At 51.2% G+C, this 15,611-nt stretch overlaps 1 protein-coding gene across 3 annotated transcripts in view; it reads left to right on the top strand.

Moving 5' to 3' along the window:
• Positions 1-15,611, top strand: part of RD3 (RD3 regulator of GUCY2D) — a 60,057-nt gene that overhangs the window by 3,136 nt on the left and 41,310 nt on the right. The window contains exon 1 of one of the 3 annotated variants that reach the window (XM_075042731.1): positions 7,000-7,733. The exons of 1 other annotated variant lie outside the window; for it this stretch is intronic. In XM_075042731.1, the coding sequence (XP_074898832.1) occupies positions 7,666-7,733 (68 nt within the window). In that variant the 5' untranslated portion in view covers positions 7,000-7,665. Of the gene's footprint in view, positions 1-6,999; positions 7,813-15,611 lie in introns of those variants that run through there. One more of the 3 variants, XM_075042733.1, reaches the window with a different exon arrangement.

Consider the following 15,611-nt stretch of genomic DNA (forward strand, 5'->3'; position numbering starts at 1 on the left):
CTGCACTGAGAGTAGAGGGTGCATCACTGCTGCTCTTTCTCTCACCACCTCCCTCAGCAGCCCATCCTTTCCTGTAACTGTTCTTGTCTTTTGGAAGCTTTTCCCCCGCCCCAATATTTAGCTGTATTTCCCTCTTGCCTTTCATGTCTGTTGTTGCTTCTGGTCTTACTCATTTTTGCTTTGTCTTGTTTGGAGCCCTTCTGCATGGACAGAGGGGCAGAGCTAGCATCCTCCCTCTTCCTTGCCTAGGGCATGGCTCACATCATACTTTTCCTTCAGTTCCTGAATGAATTTATTGTCAGACAATAACACAACTGGGTGAAAACCCACACACCAAGAGCAGTTATGTATAGCTTAGAATCGAACTCTCGTAAATATACTTGCTTTCAGGGTTTTCATTAAGAAGTTGATGATAGAGCAGTGAATACACTACTTGTGGGTCCTCAGGGTCAGAAGAAGTCATAACCCCCTTCTCAGGAGGAAAGGTAAGCACAGGCTGAAACACCCAAGCTGCGATCAGTGGCAGCACATCACTCCAGGAAGCATCATGCTTCTTCAGCGGGTGTTGGCTTTCTAAGGCACCTCAAGTACTCTGCCAGAGTAATTAGTAATGATCTGAATCAGACATCGCTACGTACACGTCTGTCTACAATGGTGACATGTTTCATCATACATCTGCAGTCAACAGCAATTTTGAGGTGGATACACTCCCTAGCCCACAGTAATCGCCTGCCCTGTGCTTGTTGTCAACCTGCGCGGAAGTATTTATCCTGACCATCAGTTCTTCAGGTTCCTGCTCAGGGCGAAGCTTGGGCACTTACTGTGAGCACTGGTCTCTGTGACCAAGCTCTCCCAAAGCTGAGATCACCCTTCATTTGTCTGCCTGGTCTGCAAGAAGTCCTTGGTATTTGCAGAGAGAGAATCACTTTGCACATGTCCTCACATTGTCTCCATGTCGCTCTAGGAGTCCCAGGCTTGCTGGTGGCAGTGACTGCAAAGTGAAGGACAAAGCTGGAGGGAAATGTGTTTAATTTAGCTGGGACAAGTCAGGCATTGCCTCTACCAAAGGAAAGAGCAGGGTTTGATCCCACTGTGTTTTTATTTGTTCTGAAGGAAAAAAGATGGATAGTTTATTGGATGCAACACGGACGTTTCACTCTCATCTCCAGTGGCTAGGTAAACACTTCCCAGTCAAACCCTTACATCTCCCATAAGAAAGCTGGAAAGTAGGGGATATAGTGTTTCCCTTTCACCAAAAACCGTTAATAACATGCAGCATGGACTCTGCCTTTTCTCTGACTACCCTGTAAAATGCCACCCATCGGGCTGTGCCACGAGTGTAACAACAGGCAGTCAGGTCCAGACACCACCTCTTGCTCTGAACGGCCAGGCTGAGGTCATGTCTCTGTTCGTTTTATTTTGTTAATTTGGTTTTTAATTCTTTGCTTTCACAAAAGGCTTGCAATACGCGACGGAAGGAGGGGAAAAATTAACCGCTGGAGTTTCGCAGCTGCTTCCCTGCTGTCTGCAGGAGCCTTTTGGAAGCCAGGAAGGGGCCGTGAGGGGTGCGGGTGCCCCTCGCCTCTTTGCGGTGCCAGCCAGGGACTGTCCGCGGGCCTCCTGAGGCCCACGGGAGGGTGTAGGTGGAAAGCACTCGTGGGTGGATCGGTGGCCCCGGGGCTACCCACCTGTGGAGGCAACAAACAGGCAGCGGAGCTGGTGGGGAGACCATGGCCTTTGGCTGTCCCCTCACCAGGAGGTTGAAAGGGAAACGCCTTGGCGGGGAAGCACAAAATGGTGGTGGGGAAAAGGAAAGCGTGCGAGGTGAAAAGGCTCCTGCGTCCCTGGGGGGAAAGAAAGGTAGGAAGGGCAGAGCAGGGAGACGTGGGGAGGAGACGCTGGCACGAGGCGGAGGGGAAGGGTGGAAGCCCTCCCTTCCCAGAAGGGAGCTATGGAGACGCAAGCATTGTGGAGCCAGCAGTCAGGGCAGGACGAGGGGCGTGGGTGACAGGGAGGCAGACGCAGACCGGCGGTACCTGTTCTGTCCTACTTTACCTGTGACTGCTCGTGCAACTCTTCAGGCCTGCCTTTGTGCTTCATTTTTTTAATCAGCCCTCAAGATCTCAATGTAAATTTGCTTGTCTTGCCCTGGCTAGGGCCAGCCCGCCTGTCTCTGTGCCCTCTCTGCCAGCCACGCTCTGTCTCCTTCCCCAGAAAGCTCACTTCTCTCTGCCAGCCTGTCATGGTCGTCCACAGCAGAAGCTCCATCCAGGCTGACTTTCCCCACCTCAACCCCCTCGGATGAAACATGGGCACCCGCAGACAGTGGTGTGATTTAGATCAGCCTCCAATATCGTCACATTTCCAGGATGACTGTGGCTTTCAGACTGCTTCTGGGAGGTGGATGAATGTGTGCAATGTGTCCTGCGGCGCCTCCTGAGCTTTGGACAAGTGAATGGTTTGCTAGAAAGTGGAAGATGACAATCCTGCCCTCGGTGGTGCCTTGGGTTACTGTGCTCTTCTAGACTTGAAGCTTTGAGACATGGCATCAAGGTGCAAAATTACATGTGTGTTTGTGATATATGTATCCAAAGCGAATTGGGATATCAAAAGGACTAGACACCGTTATCTTCCAGAAGGGAGCTGGCATTTGATGGAGGCCCAGACAATCTCCTTTGAAACAGTACTAGTTTACAGGGCAAGTATGGGATTTGCATTATTTTGGTGTCCCATTCTCTGTTGCTTGTTCTCAGCAGGGACTGTGCTTGCCTGCAGTGGTTGTAGATCAGATTTATTCACATACCTCCTGTCTTGTGTTGCGGTTTCTTTGGCAGCTCTCTAACGCCTGGTCGTGGTGGGAAACCACTGTGGATGGGACACGCACACAGCATCCCAAGGAATTTCCCAGGCGTAATGTCTCGAGGCAGAGGATGGGGATGTCTGGGCATGGGGAAAAGGCAGTTAGTGGGAAGATGGTGATGTCCCTTGTGTGAGCCAAGAAGGCTTCTGGCTCTGTCCAACCCCCAGGAGCCACATTGGGGATGGCAGCCTGAGGTCTCTAGCCACCAGCTGGCCAAGGCTTCGCCTTTTCACATCACAGAGCATCACTTGCGGGTGAGACTGCATTGGGTGACCAGCTGATGCCCCACGGGCACCCGGCCCCGTATGGAGATGGCTGCCAACAGACAGCTGAGACACCTACTTACCAGGCGGGAGGCACTGACCTGCCACAACGTCCTGAGCTACAGTTTGCTTCAACAAAATCACAGGAAATCACTTTTGTCGACCAAATATGGCCTCATGAGCCCAGGGAGATGTGACGCTGGTAGGCGTGCTGCCCAGCTCCCAGCCTGCCTGGCCGCCAGGATGACTGCCACGGAGGTGATAACCCGCCTTGTGTCTCAAGGGTGGCTCAGATTACAGCCAAAGAAAAGATGTTTTTGTCTGCTCCGTTGGTCTCCAGGCCCAACACTCGTATGTGACATGCTACCTGCTGGTTACTCCCATATGATTCATGACCACAAAAATAATAAAAAAACCTAATGGGGAACCTGGCCTGCAAGGTGTTACTTGCTTGCTGTTATTGTCCAGGGCTGGTGACTGCTGCTGAAGGCCTTCTACTGCATAATTACAGCCCAGCCTTAGCAGGTCTGCCAGTCCATATGGCGCTGCCGAGTGGCGTATGTGCCTATTGCTTCCATGAACGTGGCTCCAGAGGATAATTATGTGCACAGGAGGAGGACGGGATAGAAACCTGATCGGGTGGATAAGGAGAACCTGCTCTGTGCCACCACAGGATTACATGCAAGAGTCCAGTATTGACTGAAGAGAGGAGAGAACAGTCAAGATACCATCGGCTACTCCTGTTATTACACCCCAGAATTCATCAAGGGCTGAAGACAAAGAGCCGGTTAATTATTTATGACATATGCGTAAAAGAGGAAGGCAGGAATGCGCAAAGGACTATTTCATCATTTTTCAGCCTACTGAGGCTGCTCGGTTCATATTAACCAGTTCTTCTTCTTTTAAGTCTAATTTTGAAATTTGCCAACAAACTCTTCCCCTCTGGCATCGGTCAGACCAGTGGTAAACTCAGATTTCTGCTCTGCTTTCTTAATTGGTACCTCCAAACCCGGGGTTTATTTTGCCTGCCTGCTTCAGCTTGTCTTAGGCCTTAATTGCAAGGTCTCTGGGGGAGGGCTTGTTATGTATAACGGGCTAACGTTTTTCAAATGGCACAGCTTTTCCCTTTGGAAGAAGCTGAATCATCGACATGGAAACATTTTGCACAATGGTCTCGACTTCGCTTAAATTTCCAGTAAAAGAATGATCAAAGTGCCTCATTTTGATATGGCCAAAAGTGTTTCCTCTTGTCTCATGTTGCAGTGTGGTGCACTGGACCTACCTGGTGAGTTGGGGGCCGTGCTTCTCCGGAGGACATGGGGGATTGTGCCCGAGAATGGGCAAGGGAGCTGCGGCCACTGCAGCAGCACAGTCCCATGTTGCATCTGACGCTGTGTGAAACCCCTCTGCCTTCAGCAAGGCTGGGAGCTGATGGGAACAGTGCTGAGCTTTGGGCCAGCCTCCTGCATTTGTTGGAGGTCCACCTCAAACATGGCCTTCTCCTCGGGACCCATTATATGGCCCTCAGGCACCCTTTCCATCATTTGAGGAGTGTGCACAGGTTGGTGAAACGCATGCCTGCATGTTTTCTTCTGCTCAGGAACAGCTCTTGCTTTGCCTTTGAGCATTTTGCAGTAAGGCTGAAGCACTTCCATCCTAGTGAAGGAGTGGTGTGTATGACTGTGGATTCCTTTCTCCATCAATTAATTGTTGTGCTCTTGACTGTACCCCTTTTTTAGACCCATTCCTCAAGAGCACTTTCATTGCAGCCTAACAGGAAGCTTTTAATGAGCACATTGTTGTTGGGAATCACAGAGCAGGCTTTGTGCTGCTTCTGAAGAAAGTACATTTGGTAGAGATTATTTTTCTGGAATGGTTTAAGTGGGCACACGGAGAGGAAACTGTATGTGTCCCCACAGTGGTTTCCCCTCAGGATTAAGCTGCCAGAAGGGCTGGAGCCAAGGCCAGCCTGGCCCCAGCTTCTGTGAGTGCTTCAGGAGGGGCTCATGGCTGAGGCGATTGGAGAGGCTGACCTCTCCACCAGGAGAGACAGCGGCGTGCAAACGATGGTCCCTGGTCCTCGCTCCAAAGCGCTCAGCTCTGCCATCCTCCCTGAGAACCCAGGAAGGGTGCCAGTACATCACCACTAGTTTTCTCCTTGTGCAGCATGCTTTGTTTATTGTTTTTAAGCAGTTCCAGCTACGGCCTTGCGGACGGGCAAGGTGAGCGGCGTGCTATGAGATGTGGAACTGAACATGATTTCAGATGGAGAGGCTGGGGTGGCAAACCATGCTATGAATTCTGCAGTAATCATCAAAGACTGCTAGCTTTCAGAAAGGAGCCAGCTCATTCCTGCCTATCTGTAGCTACTGAGAAAACAGCTAGGGGAGAAAAGTGCATTTTCAGTATGACAGATACCACGGCATGGAGCTGGGCCAGGGACTCTTCCCTCCCAGGTCAGCCTGAGCAGAGGTTATTGGGAACTGAACACTGCTGCATGTGTGATGGCTTTTTGCACCTGTTCCTAGTGTGTATGTTGGACATGTCAGTTGGAAGTCCAAGCAAAAAAAAACAGAGGCAAAGGAGTAGGAGATACAATGTCCTCCTCATCCTTGGTGGCATCCTGTTTGTCTGAGGCCTGAAGAGATGGCTAAAGCCTCCTGCATTCCTGATGAGTGGTGAATTTGACAAAATTGGAACAGGAGCCTGTATTTTTAAGGGACTCCAAAGCCAAAAACGTCACCTGTTATTTCAGGAAGTCATGGGTTGAGCAGCTGAACTTATATGAACTTTTTTCCTCAGCAGGGGATTTTGGCAGGAAACCGTATTATTTAAAATTTGGTGATTTACCAGTACTTTGCTTCAAAAGGATCTATCCTGTTCTTAATTATGATCCTTAGATCCAGTACTTTTATTTTGTTTAGGTGAACAAGTGTTGTGAAATGCCTTTGTGAACCGAATCTAATCAAGTTGGTATTCTCCAGCTGGAGCCTGGAAACCTGCCCAGAGTGCATAGCAGGGGAGGACAGTGCGAGAGGCAAGGAGTGATGACAACCTGCCAGAGGAGAGCCGAAAAAGGTGGAGCAGTGAACTGGCCCTAGCAGACAAGGAGATTTCCGTGCTTTTCTTCTCTAAAACGCCTGAACTCCAGGACACACTGGGTGTGTGAGTTTACTCCAGCGAGCCCGAGGCAGTTTCAATTTATGCAACTGCTGTTTGCTCAGCAGATGAGAGGCCCAGCTCTCTCTGATCTTGGTGATGTTCAGAGAACAGACTCTTCTGTAGCTCTCTCCAGCATCCAGATGGGCATCTGCCCAATGCCAGGTGTGGATGTGTTTTGTGTTTTTCCAAGCCATGTTTTTGAGGAGGCTTGAAAACGAGCATCTGAGGACCCCGTAGAGACTTAAGAAGAAGAAGAAATGATTGGTATTCAAAGGACAGAGTGAGCAGAAGGAAGGGACGTATCCCTGAGTTTTCATTCTGGACGTGATGGCGACTCACCTCCAGGGTTGGGGCGACACATACCAAGGGGTCTTGGGTGCAGGGATATGCAGCCCTGTCAGCCTCAGCACTCTGACAGGGATTGCTGGTATGGTTGCAGTAGCATCTGGAAGGAGGACTGTCCTCCAGGGCCTCAGTGCATCCCCAGGCCTTCCCTGAGTGGTCTGCCAACAGCACATGAGCAGGCAGTGACACTTCTGGTCCTCTCTCCACAGCTAAAGACCTTTAACCAGGTCACTTTGGGGAAAGCCTAGGATCCGATCTCTGCAGAAGTTTGTGTCTGTGGTGCAGCTCCACAGCAGCATCATGCGCTGGCAGCATCTGTGAGCGCCAGTGTACGCGTTGGAGACGCTGGCAGTCCTGGTGCATCGCTCTCATGGGGCAGGCTGGCCACACAGAGGGAGCCGCAGCTGCAGATTGGCAATTTGGGATGTGCTGATATATGTATTCTGTACTGATCTGCACAGCTGGAGTGACCAGCTTGACTTGACATGTGCTAATCTGAGAGGCAGAGAGGAGTCATCTTGTCCTCCCATGTCTCCCCATGGGAGTCTGTGATGCTGGCAATACAGTGCCGTCTGGCACCAGCACTCACCACATGCTTATTAATGGGAAAATTAGGAGAAATGTACCCAGCATGTCAGCTGTGCCGGGCACTGCCAGGCTGACAGCCTTCAGGAAATGCCGTGCTCCACAAAGTAAGTTGATTGAGAAGAATGCGTCAGCTCACCCCTCCTTCACAGCAGACAAACAAATGGGTGTGTCCTCTGGGTGAGCATCGTACCCGCACTCCGCGTTGACGTGCCGTGCTGCGCCGGGGTCTCGGGTCTTTTGGGGAAGGTGAGGAGCCAGAGCCCTGCAGCACATGAGGCTGGAAGAATACCATTGCTCTTCAGTATTGAATCCAAAGAGCCCGGCGTGACCCAGAGCAGAATGTAGGACAGCCTTGCATCAGGCCCGAAGTACACACCTGCCTTTTAAAAACAATCAGCAAATTTGACTACAGTGCAGTGCGGCAGCCTGAACGGGGAGACAAACAGTATGACCGGTATTTATCATCGGGACTGTAATTATGCCTGCAGGTCCCATGCTGCCTGGGCCCCAGTGTGGTAAGGATCGTACGAGACATGATAAAAGATCATCCCTGGCCTGAAGAAATTAGAATCTCATTTAAAACATCCCAGGAGGGTGAGCCAAACGGGGATGGTGTAAGGGATTGAGGTCGGGGAGAAGCGGGGTGAGTTTGATTACAGATAAGGCTGCTTCCTGGAGGCTCCCGCTGAGCCGGGAGGGTTTGCTGGCACCTTTGCCGCGCCACGTCGGCCCACTGGTGGAAACGGGCACGCGGGGTGCGGAGGCGAGACACGATGGCGTTACGGGCTTTGAATCGAGGAGGCGGGAGGTGGGCTGCAGCTATATATATGTATGTGTGTGTGCGTGTACATATATATAGATATACTCAGAAGGGGAGGAAGGAGAAGGCTCCTTTTCTCAAGGCTGATGGAGGATGAGGGCACACAGAGCCCACCGCCTCCGGCAGCGCAGGCACCCCCGCCGCTCGTGTGCCCGCGGCGCTCACCGGGGGCCGCAGCACAGCCCCCGTCCGCCCGGCGCCCCCGGCTTCGCCCGGGCCGGGGCCGGGGCCGGTGCCGGTGCCCGCCGCGCGGTGTCACTGCCGGCCAGGCGGCCGCCGCGGCGGAGCGGGTGTGCGGGGCGAGGGGAGGGGGGGGTGTGGGCTTGCCGCCCCGGGCAGAGCCGGCAGAGCTCTTTCTCTCCCCCGCCCCGCACCCCCCGCCAATCCCGCGGGCGGGGGGATGCTCCGGGAGAGCTCCCGGGAAGGGGCACCCCGGGGGTTTGAAGACCCGGGAGCACGGCGGGCGCCCCTCAGCCTTCCCGTGCCGCCCCGCCGGGCTGGAGCGAGCAGAAGTGGTGAGCGGAGCCGGGAACAAGCCCCGGTCCCCGCCGGGGGCTGGCGGGAGAAGCCGGCATCGAAGCTGCTCGGCGGGAGGCCCGAGCGGCTCCGCTCGCCGCGCAGCCCAAGGAGAGCAGCCAGAAGTGACTAACCCGAGCTCGGGGCAAAGCTGAGCAAATGATTGCTCTTTGATTTATTAGTAGCGTTATTGATTTTCCACTTCTGTCTCGGCGCGGGCTTTGCAGCGGCTTCCAGCTGGCCGGCCTCCAGCACCCGCAAAGGCACCTGGCTGCTGCCGCCTCACCTGCCCGCTGCGCCTTCCAACGCGGGCGGCGCTGGAAAGCTCCGGCCTCACATTTCTCCCGGTGAAGATGCATCTGGCATTCCTCGGATTGCCTCCTAGTAATTATTTACACCGGACATCACGACTTTCTGGTTATAGGTAGGGCTTTTGCACTACTGGAACCGAGTCCAGGGCAGTTAGCGCTATTTTGGCATAGGCTGGATCCTCTTGTTTGGGCAGGGAGAGGCTGAATTCTGCAGCCCCCAGGCTGAACACACTCCCCTGCATTTTACTTTCAAGAACGGTCTTCTGCAGGCTGCAGATTTGGCGAGCTCTGTTTGGGAATCTAGCCACAGGGAGAAGGGAGGTCTCTCGATCCCCCAGCAATCTCCGTGAGCGTGGTATTAACCTGCTCACCGAGGAGAGCCGACTTTCCCCTTCTTGCCAGAAGCCCGTTTAGCAGGGTTGCTGCAGATGAGTCCTTCCTCCTAACAAGCAGACATATCTGAGCCAGGAACCTTGCTCTCACAACGCACAAAGGGCAGCATTTAACCATGCTACATTTTCAAGCAATCTTAATTTGCCTTTCAGCAGATTTTAATAGCTTTCTCTGCTTCCTCTGGCTTAAGAATTTGCTTTGATAATTAAAGAGCCTGAAATTTCATGTTTCTTTATGATGCCTGAAATTTCCTACAGAAATCCATTTTCTCCTCCAGTTTGAACAAGTTACCACATCTAATATGAGATGACAGGCAAGAATTTCATACAGCAGTGCATACACTGAACAACAGTGTCTCTGCAGGCTCCTGCCCTCCAATACAACTCAGGCTAGCTTTGGAAGGAAAAGCCCAGTATTTCCTGGGCATACTTAATCTCCAGCCTGTATTGTTTGTATTTCTGTGCACAAGTATTTTGGCATATGCGTTCAAAGCACTTTGCAAGCAGTCTTTGGGGGGCTGGGGGTGGCAAGTAATCAACCTGCAACTGGTGTTTTCTTTGGGTGCTGGTGTGGCCAACAGTCCCCCAGGCAAGGCAGGGAGCAAAACATGTGAGCAGCAAACCTCCTTGCTTCCTAGGGGTTTACTCCATTCACTGGTCTTTTGCCTTTTAGGGGTGTCCCTCATTTTAAAGGGCTCCCCCCCAGATACAAGTATGTCTCAGTGCGAGTGGTATGAGCTGCAGCAATATGGGCTGTTCTCATCACTTCTGTGCAAGGTCTCATAGTTTGTTTTTCTCCCCGAGTGCCACCATCAAATTATGGAATTCCGTGACAGTCTTGCTTTTGGGTTAAAAAAAAAAAAAATCATTTCTGGCACTCATCTTTCTAGAAAGAAGCTTCACAACATAACTGGAATACACCCAAGAGGCTGAAAATCAGAAGAGAAATTAAAATATCCTGCATTCAATTTTATGTTAACTTGGCAATTTTGAAAGCACATTTTATGTGCAGGGTTGGGGAATGAGTGGATTTTGATTCACTCCTTGATTTTTGAGTTGGAAATAGCTGTGTCTGTGCAGGTGGAAGTATTTGCTTCCGCTACATGTCTAATGCAGAACTGGCCTGTGCGTAAAACTATAGAGTAAATGATGGCTGCTAAGACTTGGCAGGACGGTTCTCATCTGAATTAGTTTTAGAGACATCTGGACCCAGAGATGCAAGCTGGCACTATCCTGGTTGTGCATTATGCCATCAAACCATCTCACGCAAAGCTCCCTTCCCACAGGTGGGTATTAACAAGCACCACTTGTTTTGGTGCTTGGCGGTGCCTTTCTTTACTCCCTCCTCTTCACCAGCTGTCAGTTTGCTAGATGATTTCTGAATATGGCAGGTGGATGCAATTTCCTTTCGTGACCGTTACAGCAGCTCACACCAGATCCTACTTACCACCCTTTTGGGAGGTGCAAAATTAGGCGCTGGTGGGTAGAGCCCTGTGGAGCGGCACTGACTTCTTGGGGGGGGGTTAGTGGCAGAGAGAAGGAGGTTGAGGATCTGCCTCCCAGAGCACAGCTTATTGATGCTTGAGGCCAGCACCAGACCCCCAGCACTCAGGAGACTCTGTGGCTTCTGGTGAGGGTGATGTCTCTGTCACCAGCCAGCCCGGGCTGGTGCAGCACTGCCCCGAGTGTGGGACTATCTGACCCCAAGGGCAAGGCTGAGCTGCGCAGAAAGAAACTTTCTGGAGACAAGCATCTGGCAGGGCTCCTCCTGCCTGAAGGGAGGCGGTGAGTAATTCATGAACAGTAGGTTTCTGTAGCATGAAGGGAGTAATGCAGCATCTGGACAAAACATAAGCAATGCAGTTGTTTGAGCTGTGTTAATGCATATGGTCCTGCTTGCTTGAGGTATTTAGGAGATGAGCAAATTCCTGCACTCCCACAGATAAATTAAATGATGCTGTGTACAACAAATGTTGTAAAACAAGTTTATTAAAGGCTGGAGAAGGCTTGGGCTGCTCTGAACAAAGATGTGGGCAGAGATATAGATTGATTTGAATCCATCTACATGATATTTTTGTATGTAGGGGTATTTTAAACCAGCTTTACAATTGGCGAAGTTGCCTTAAGTTGAAAAAAGAAGTCAGACTGGATACAAGGAAATGCTTTTTCCCTGTGAGGACAGTCAAACGCTGGAGCAGGCTGCCCAGAGGGCCTCTGCAGTCTGCATCCTCAGAAGTTTTCAAGACTCAGCTGTATAAAGTCCTGAGCGATCTGGTCTGGTCTCATCGCTGACCCTGCTGTGAGCAGGAAGTTGGCCTGAGATCTCCTGAGGTCCTTTCCAGCCTGAATTATCCCTGATCCTGTCTCCTTTCCTGGAAGGACTGGGCTTTGCCATGCAGCCATGGCTCAAACGGTCTCTGCGCACACAGACATGTGCTCACCCCTTCCTTCCCTCCCTCCGAGAGCAGCTGGTGTTTTGCTGGTGGGTGATGTCATCACATTTGCTTACTTAAGAGGGGCATCATTAGCGAGTAAGTAATTTATGTAATGCTGCTGCTAGTGCAAATTAAGGTAGGGCTGGGTTAAGCAGGCCCAGGGCAATGAGGGCATGCCCTGCATGGTGGGCTACAGAGAAAATTGCTGCAGGAGGCTAGCGGGCCGGATTACAGGAGATCAGAGGATCAAGGAATGCTGGGTTTGTTTCCTATTCCCCGTGCCCCGCACGGCAGAGCAGCGATGGGAGAGGGTTTTTAGTCTGTTGCCGTAAGGGAGCTCAGTAAAGGTGTGTTCCCTGGCAGTGCCCTTTACCCAAAAAAGACCTGCCTTTGGTGATCAAATGCAGGCTCAACTTTTTTAAAAAATTGCTTAAAAAATCAGTCACTGTTGTAAGATCACTTTTTCTCTCTGTCTGTGTGGATTTCCATACCAGTTTTGCCTTGTGAGGCTGTACCAAACCCCAGAGCTACAGAGGTGCCGTAGCAGCTAAGGACTATAGGGTGGGGGGATGCAAGAGCCTCACAGCAACAGCAGAAGCTGCTCTGCAGACTTGAGGGAAAACTTTAAAGGCCAAACTCTGGAAAAGAGGAAAGGAGCTGCTTGGAGGTTGTTTGAGCAGTAGGTGGACCCTGGTAGTTCCTTCTCCCCTACTTGTGTACTATTTATTACTGCTTTTGCTCTAGTGGTGGTGGAGCAGAAATGGTACACAACAGAGCATTTGCCACCAAGGATGTATCTCAGACCAAACAGAAAAGATGGACAAAGGAAGGACAGCAGCTAGAGAGGGCTGGCCAGGGGACATGGCACCCTAAAGCACCTGCCTCCCGACTGTACCATGCACCTCGCCTTTGGAGACGTGTCAGACTCTGGATTCTCCTGAACTCAGGGAATTTGGGTGTGGAGGGCTTATACCTATCATGGCTCAGGTCAGAGTCTGACCCTCCCCACCTCATGTAATTGAGCAGATGATATTCCTGCCCAGTTTAGCCTACACAACATTGGTTTGCTCATGTTGCTAATGAAGGTCTGGTTTGGATTAGCACACAGGGCTAGGTGATCAGGAAGGAAAAGAAATGCAAACATACAGCCCTTTGGTGGGTAGGATAAAAATCATTACTCACTGGCTCACTAATAAGGATCTCGCCACTGTAAAAGCATAGGTGTTATTGAACAACATCCTAAAAACACCATGCTCTGTAAGAAGGGAGACTGGACCAGTGGAAGACAGGAAGAACCACAAGAACAGATGAACCACATAAACTTTATTGATTTCCAGAGTTTTAAAATGTTACTAGGAAAGATGTCAGCGTATCTTAGGTGACTGGAGAAAGGCAGGGGGACAGCTTCTACTGGGGGTCCGGGCAGCACTCTGTTCTCCTGCTGATCTGAGACCCCTTGGTGGCAATCTGGCAGCTGTGAGCACTGAGTGAGTGCTGACTGCAGGTGTGAAAAGCCACCAGTGCCAGCTGCAAGTCAGAAGAGCACTGCTGGACATGCAGCCGGGGTGCAGGATGCTCTGAGATGGATGCAACATGCTGGTCCCTTCTGCCAAAGCAGCGAGTGCCACGGGAGCTAAGCTGCAAGCTCTGCAAAGAGGAATTAGGGTAGTCAAGCTCGTGTCATGAGTGCATGCGTTTCTGCTGACAGACCCTGATGGGATCTAATGAAGGGATAATGGGAGAGGAATACCTTTGAACCACATGAGCTTTCTCGGGCTTTCCCATGAAAGGGGGGGGGCTGAAAGGACTGTGGAGGCTTGCCTTCTGCACCCATCTCCGCCCTCTCCCTGTCAAGAGACAGTTGGAGAGGAAAGGCGATTTTCATCCTGCCAGCATCTGCCAAGCACTACATCTTTGCTATAATTTGGTCTAAGGACAGAGGATCCCAGGTTCACCTGGGAGATTCCTGTTCCCAGCGTAAATCACACCACAAGAGATACACAGCTGGTTATCAGCCTAACCTTACACCTCATCCTCAGCCTAATGTAGGCATGACCCCTACTAGGAGTTTTGTTTGTGCATTTAATCACAAGTTCATTTACCACTGGGGACTGATGCTGGCACCTGAGCCTTCTGGGCATGATCCAAAGCAAGTGGGAGCACGCCTCTGTCCCTCAAGCTGGAGCCCACAGACATTGAGATGCAGTAGCTCAGCTACCCTCTGTGGAGAGGACGAGCTTGGGACCTTGGGATCTGGAGAAGGACCCACCTTCTTGCACTCGTCCTGGCTGATGAACGCCGTCCGCACCCCCTCCCTGGAGCCGCCTGCCTGGTTTGGGAATCCATCCTCGGGCACTGTCCTTGGGGCCATCTGGCCAGGGAGAGCTGCTCTCTCCTTGGCTTGATTTCTGTATGTTTTGGGGCATCCCAAAGGACTACACACCAGTGCGTTCAGCCAGTCTGAGGGTGACTGAAATTGCACGGAATTTGAAAGTAAAATTGTTTGTACTACACAGACCTAACTAAATGCACACTTATTATGCTATATATTGTTTTTAAGCAAAGCTATTCTTATAATCACATTCATTGACAATTAAAAGTTTATAGATGGAAATCTAGCTAAAGATACGAATGTTGCTGCTTCATTATAATGACAAATTGCAACAAGAGAGAAAAAAAAATAGTAATTCTCTTTGTTCTGCCTTTCTTACCTGAAGTAAGAACCTGGTTAAATCAGTTAACCATTATCCTACACTTCAGAATAATGCTGCTAAAAATGAAACGTAAAATTAGCCTGTCATTTTTCTGTCACTCACTTGAGATTCAAGTTGTCCTTCTGCAAAGCTTTTCATTTCCATTAAAATACCTTGTGGCAAGTGTGTGGAATTTCAGGAGCAGCAGCAGCGATCGACCCCAAACCTGTCCAGCCTTTGCCTCCTTCAAGCACACTCTTCCTGGCTAGGGCTGTCCTGCTCACTGCTCATTCAGAGGGAAATTTTGCTTCTCCTCACTGCAAAGACTGTCTTGTAGCAAATCTGGCCAGGAGCACAGCCCCACTCTCCTGCCTGTATGCCTGAACCGTGTTCCATGGGATGTCCAGCCCTTCCCTGCTGTGCCAGGGAGGCTTGTGTTTACCCTGTCACCCTGGCATGGACAAGTGGGGCTGGCAGCCTGTCCCAGCACAGCCCCCTGCGTTGTGCAGAGAGCCAAGGTGGCTGCATGGCTGCGCTGCTGTATGCTGGTGCTGGGAAACAGGGGGCTGCTAGGAAGGTTTTGCTGGGAGCTTTGTGAGGCCAGTGGGAAGCTGCCATGATCCTCAGGAGTGAGCCAGGGGAGGGGTCCAGATGTGAGCAAGAGCAATCTCCTGTCCTTCTCAGCAAATCTCTGAAGCTGGACTTGGCTCAGGTGGCACGAAGACCAGCCCTGGCGAGAGCCCAAGCAGCTGCATGAGAGGGCCAGAATAAGAAAGACAGATGGGACAATGGTCTCGGCACATGCCTTAAGGAGCCAGCTTACTCTGGCAAAAGCGAGAGGTGCAGGCTAGCTCTAATGCAGCACCACCCCTTCGATGCCAGCGAGAGTCCCTCCAGAGACAAGAGTGCTGGGATTTCTGCCTCAGGCAGCGAGTCCTGTCAGTTTTTGCAAGAACATCATGGGTTACCATTATGCCTTATCTAATGGACGGGAGGCAGTGCTATTTGGGTAGTAATACACATTCACATTTGGTTTGGCTGTTTTGGTGCTGGAGGAAATTTTTTCTCTACTGGATCATGAAGAGGCCTGCACTGCTCCCATCTGTTTGAATAGTGAGTGTCTTTGATCCATCAGCCAGGCAAACCGGCTAAGCACCCTCTGAGAGTCTGCACCTTCAGCGGTTTGCTTGTCCTGAGCTTCTCAGTTTTATCTTCAAGCTGTTGGG

The sequence above is a fragment of the Buteo buteo genome, chromosome 12 (genome assembly GCF_964188355.1).
Source record: "Buteo buteo chromosome 12, bButBut1.hap1.1, whole genome shotgun sequence".
Taxonomy (NCBI): Eukaryota; Metazoa; Chordata; class Aves; order Accipitriformes; family Accipitridae; genus Buteo; species Buteo buteo.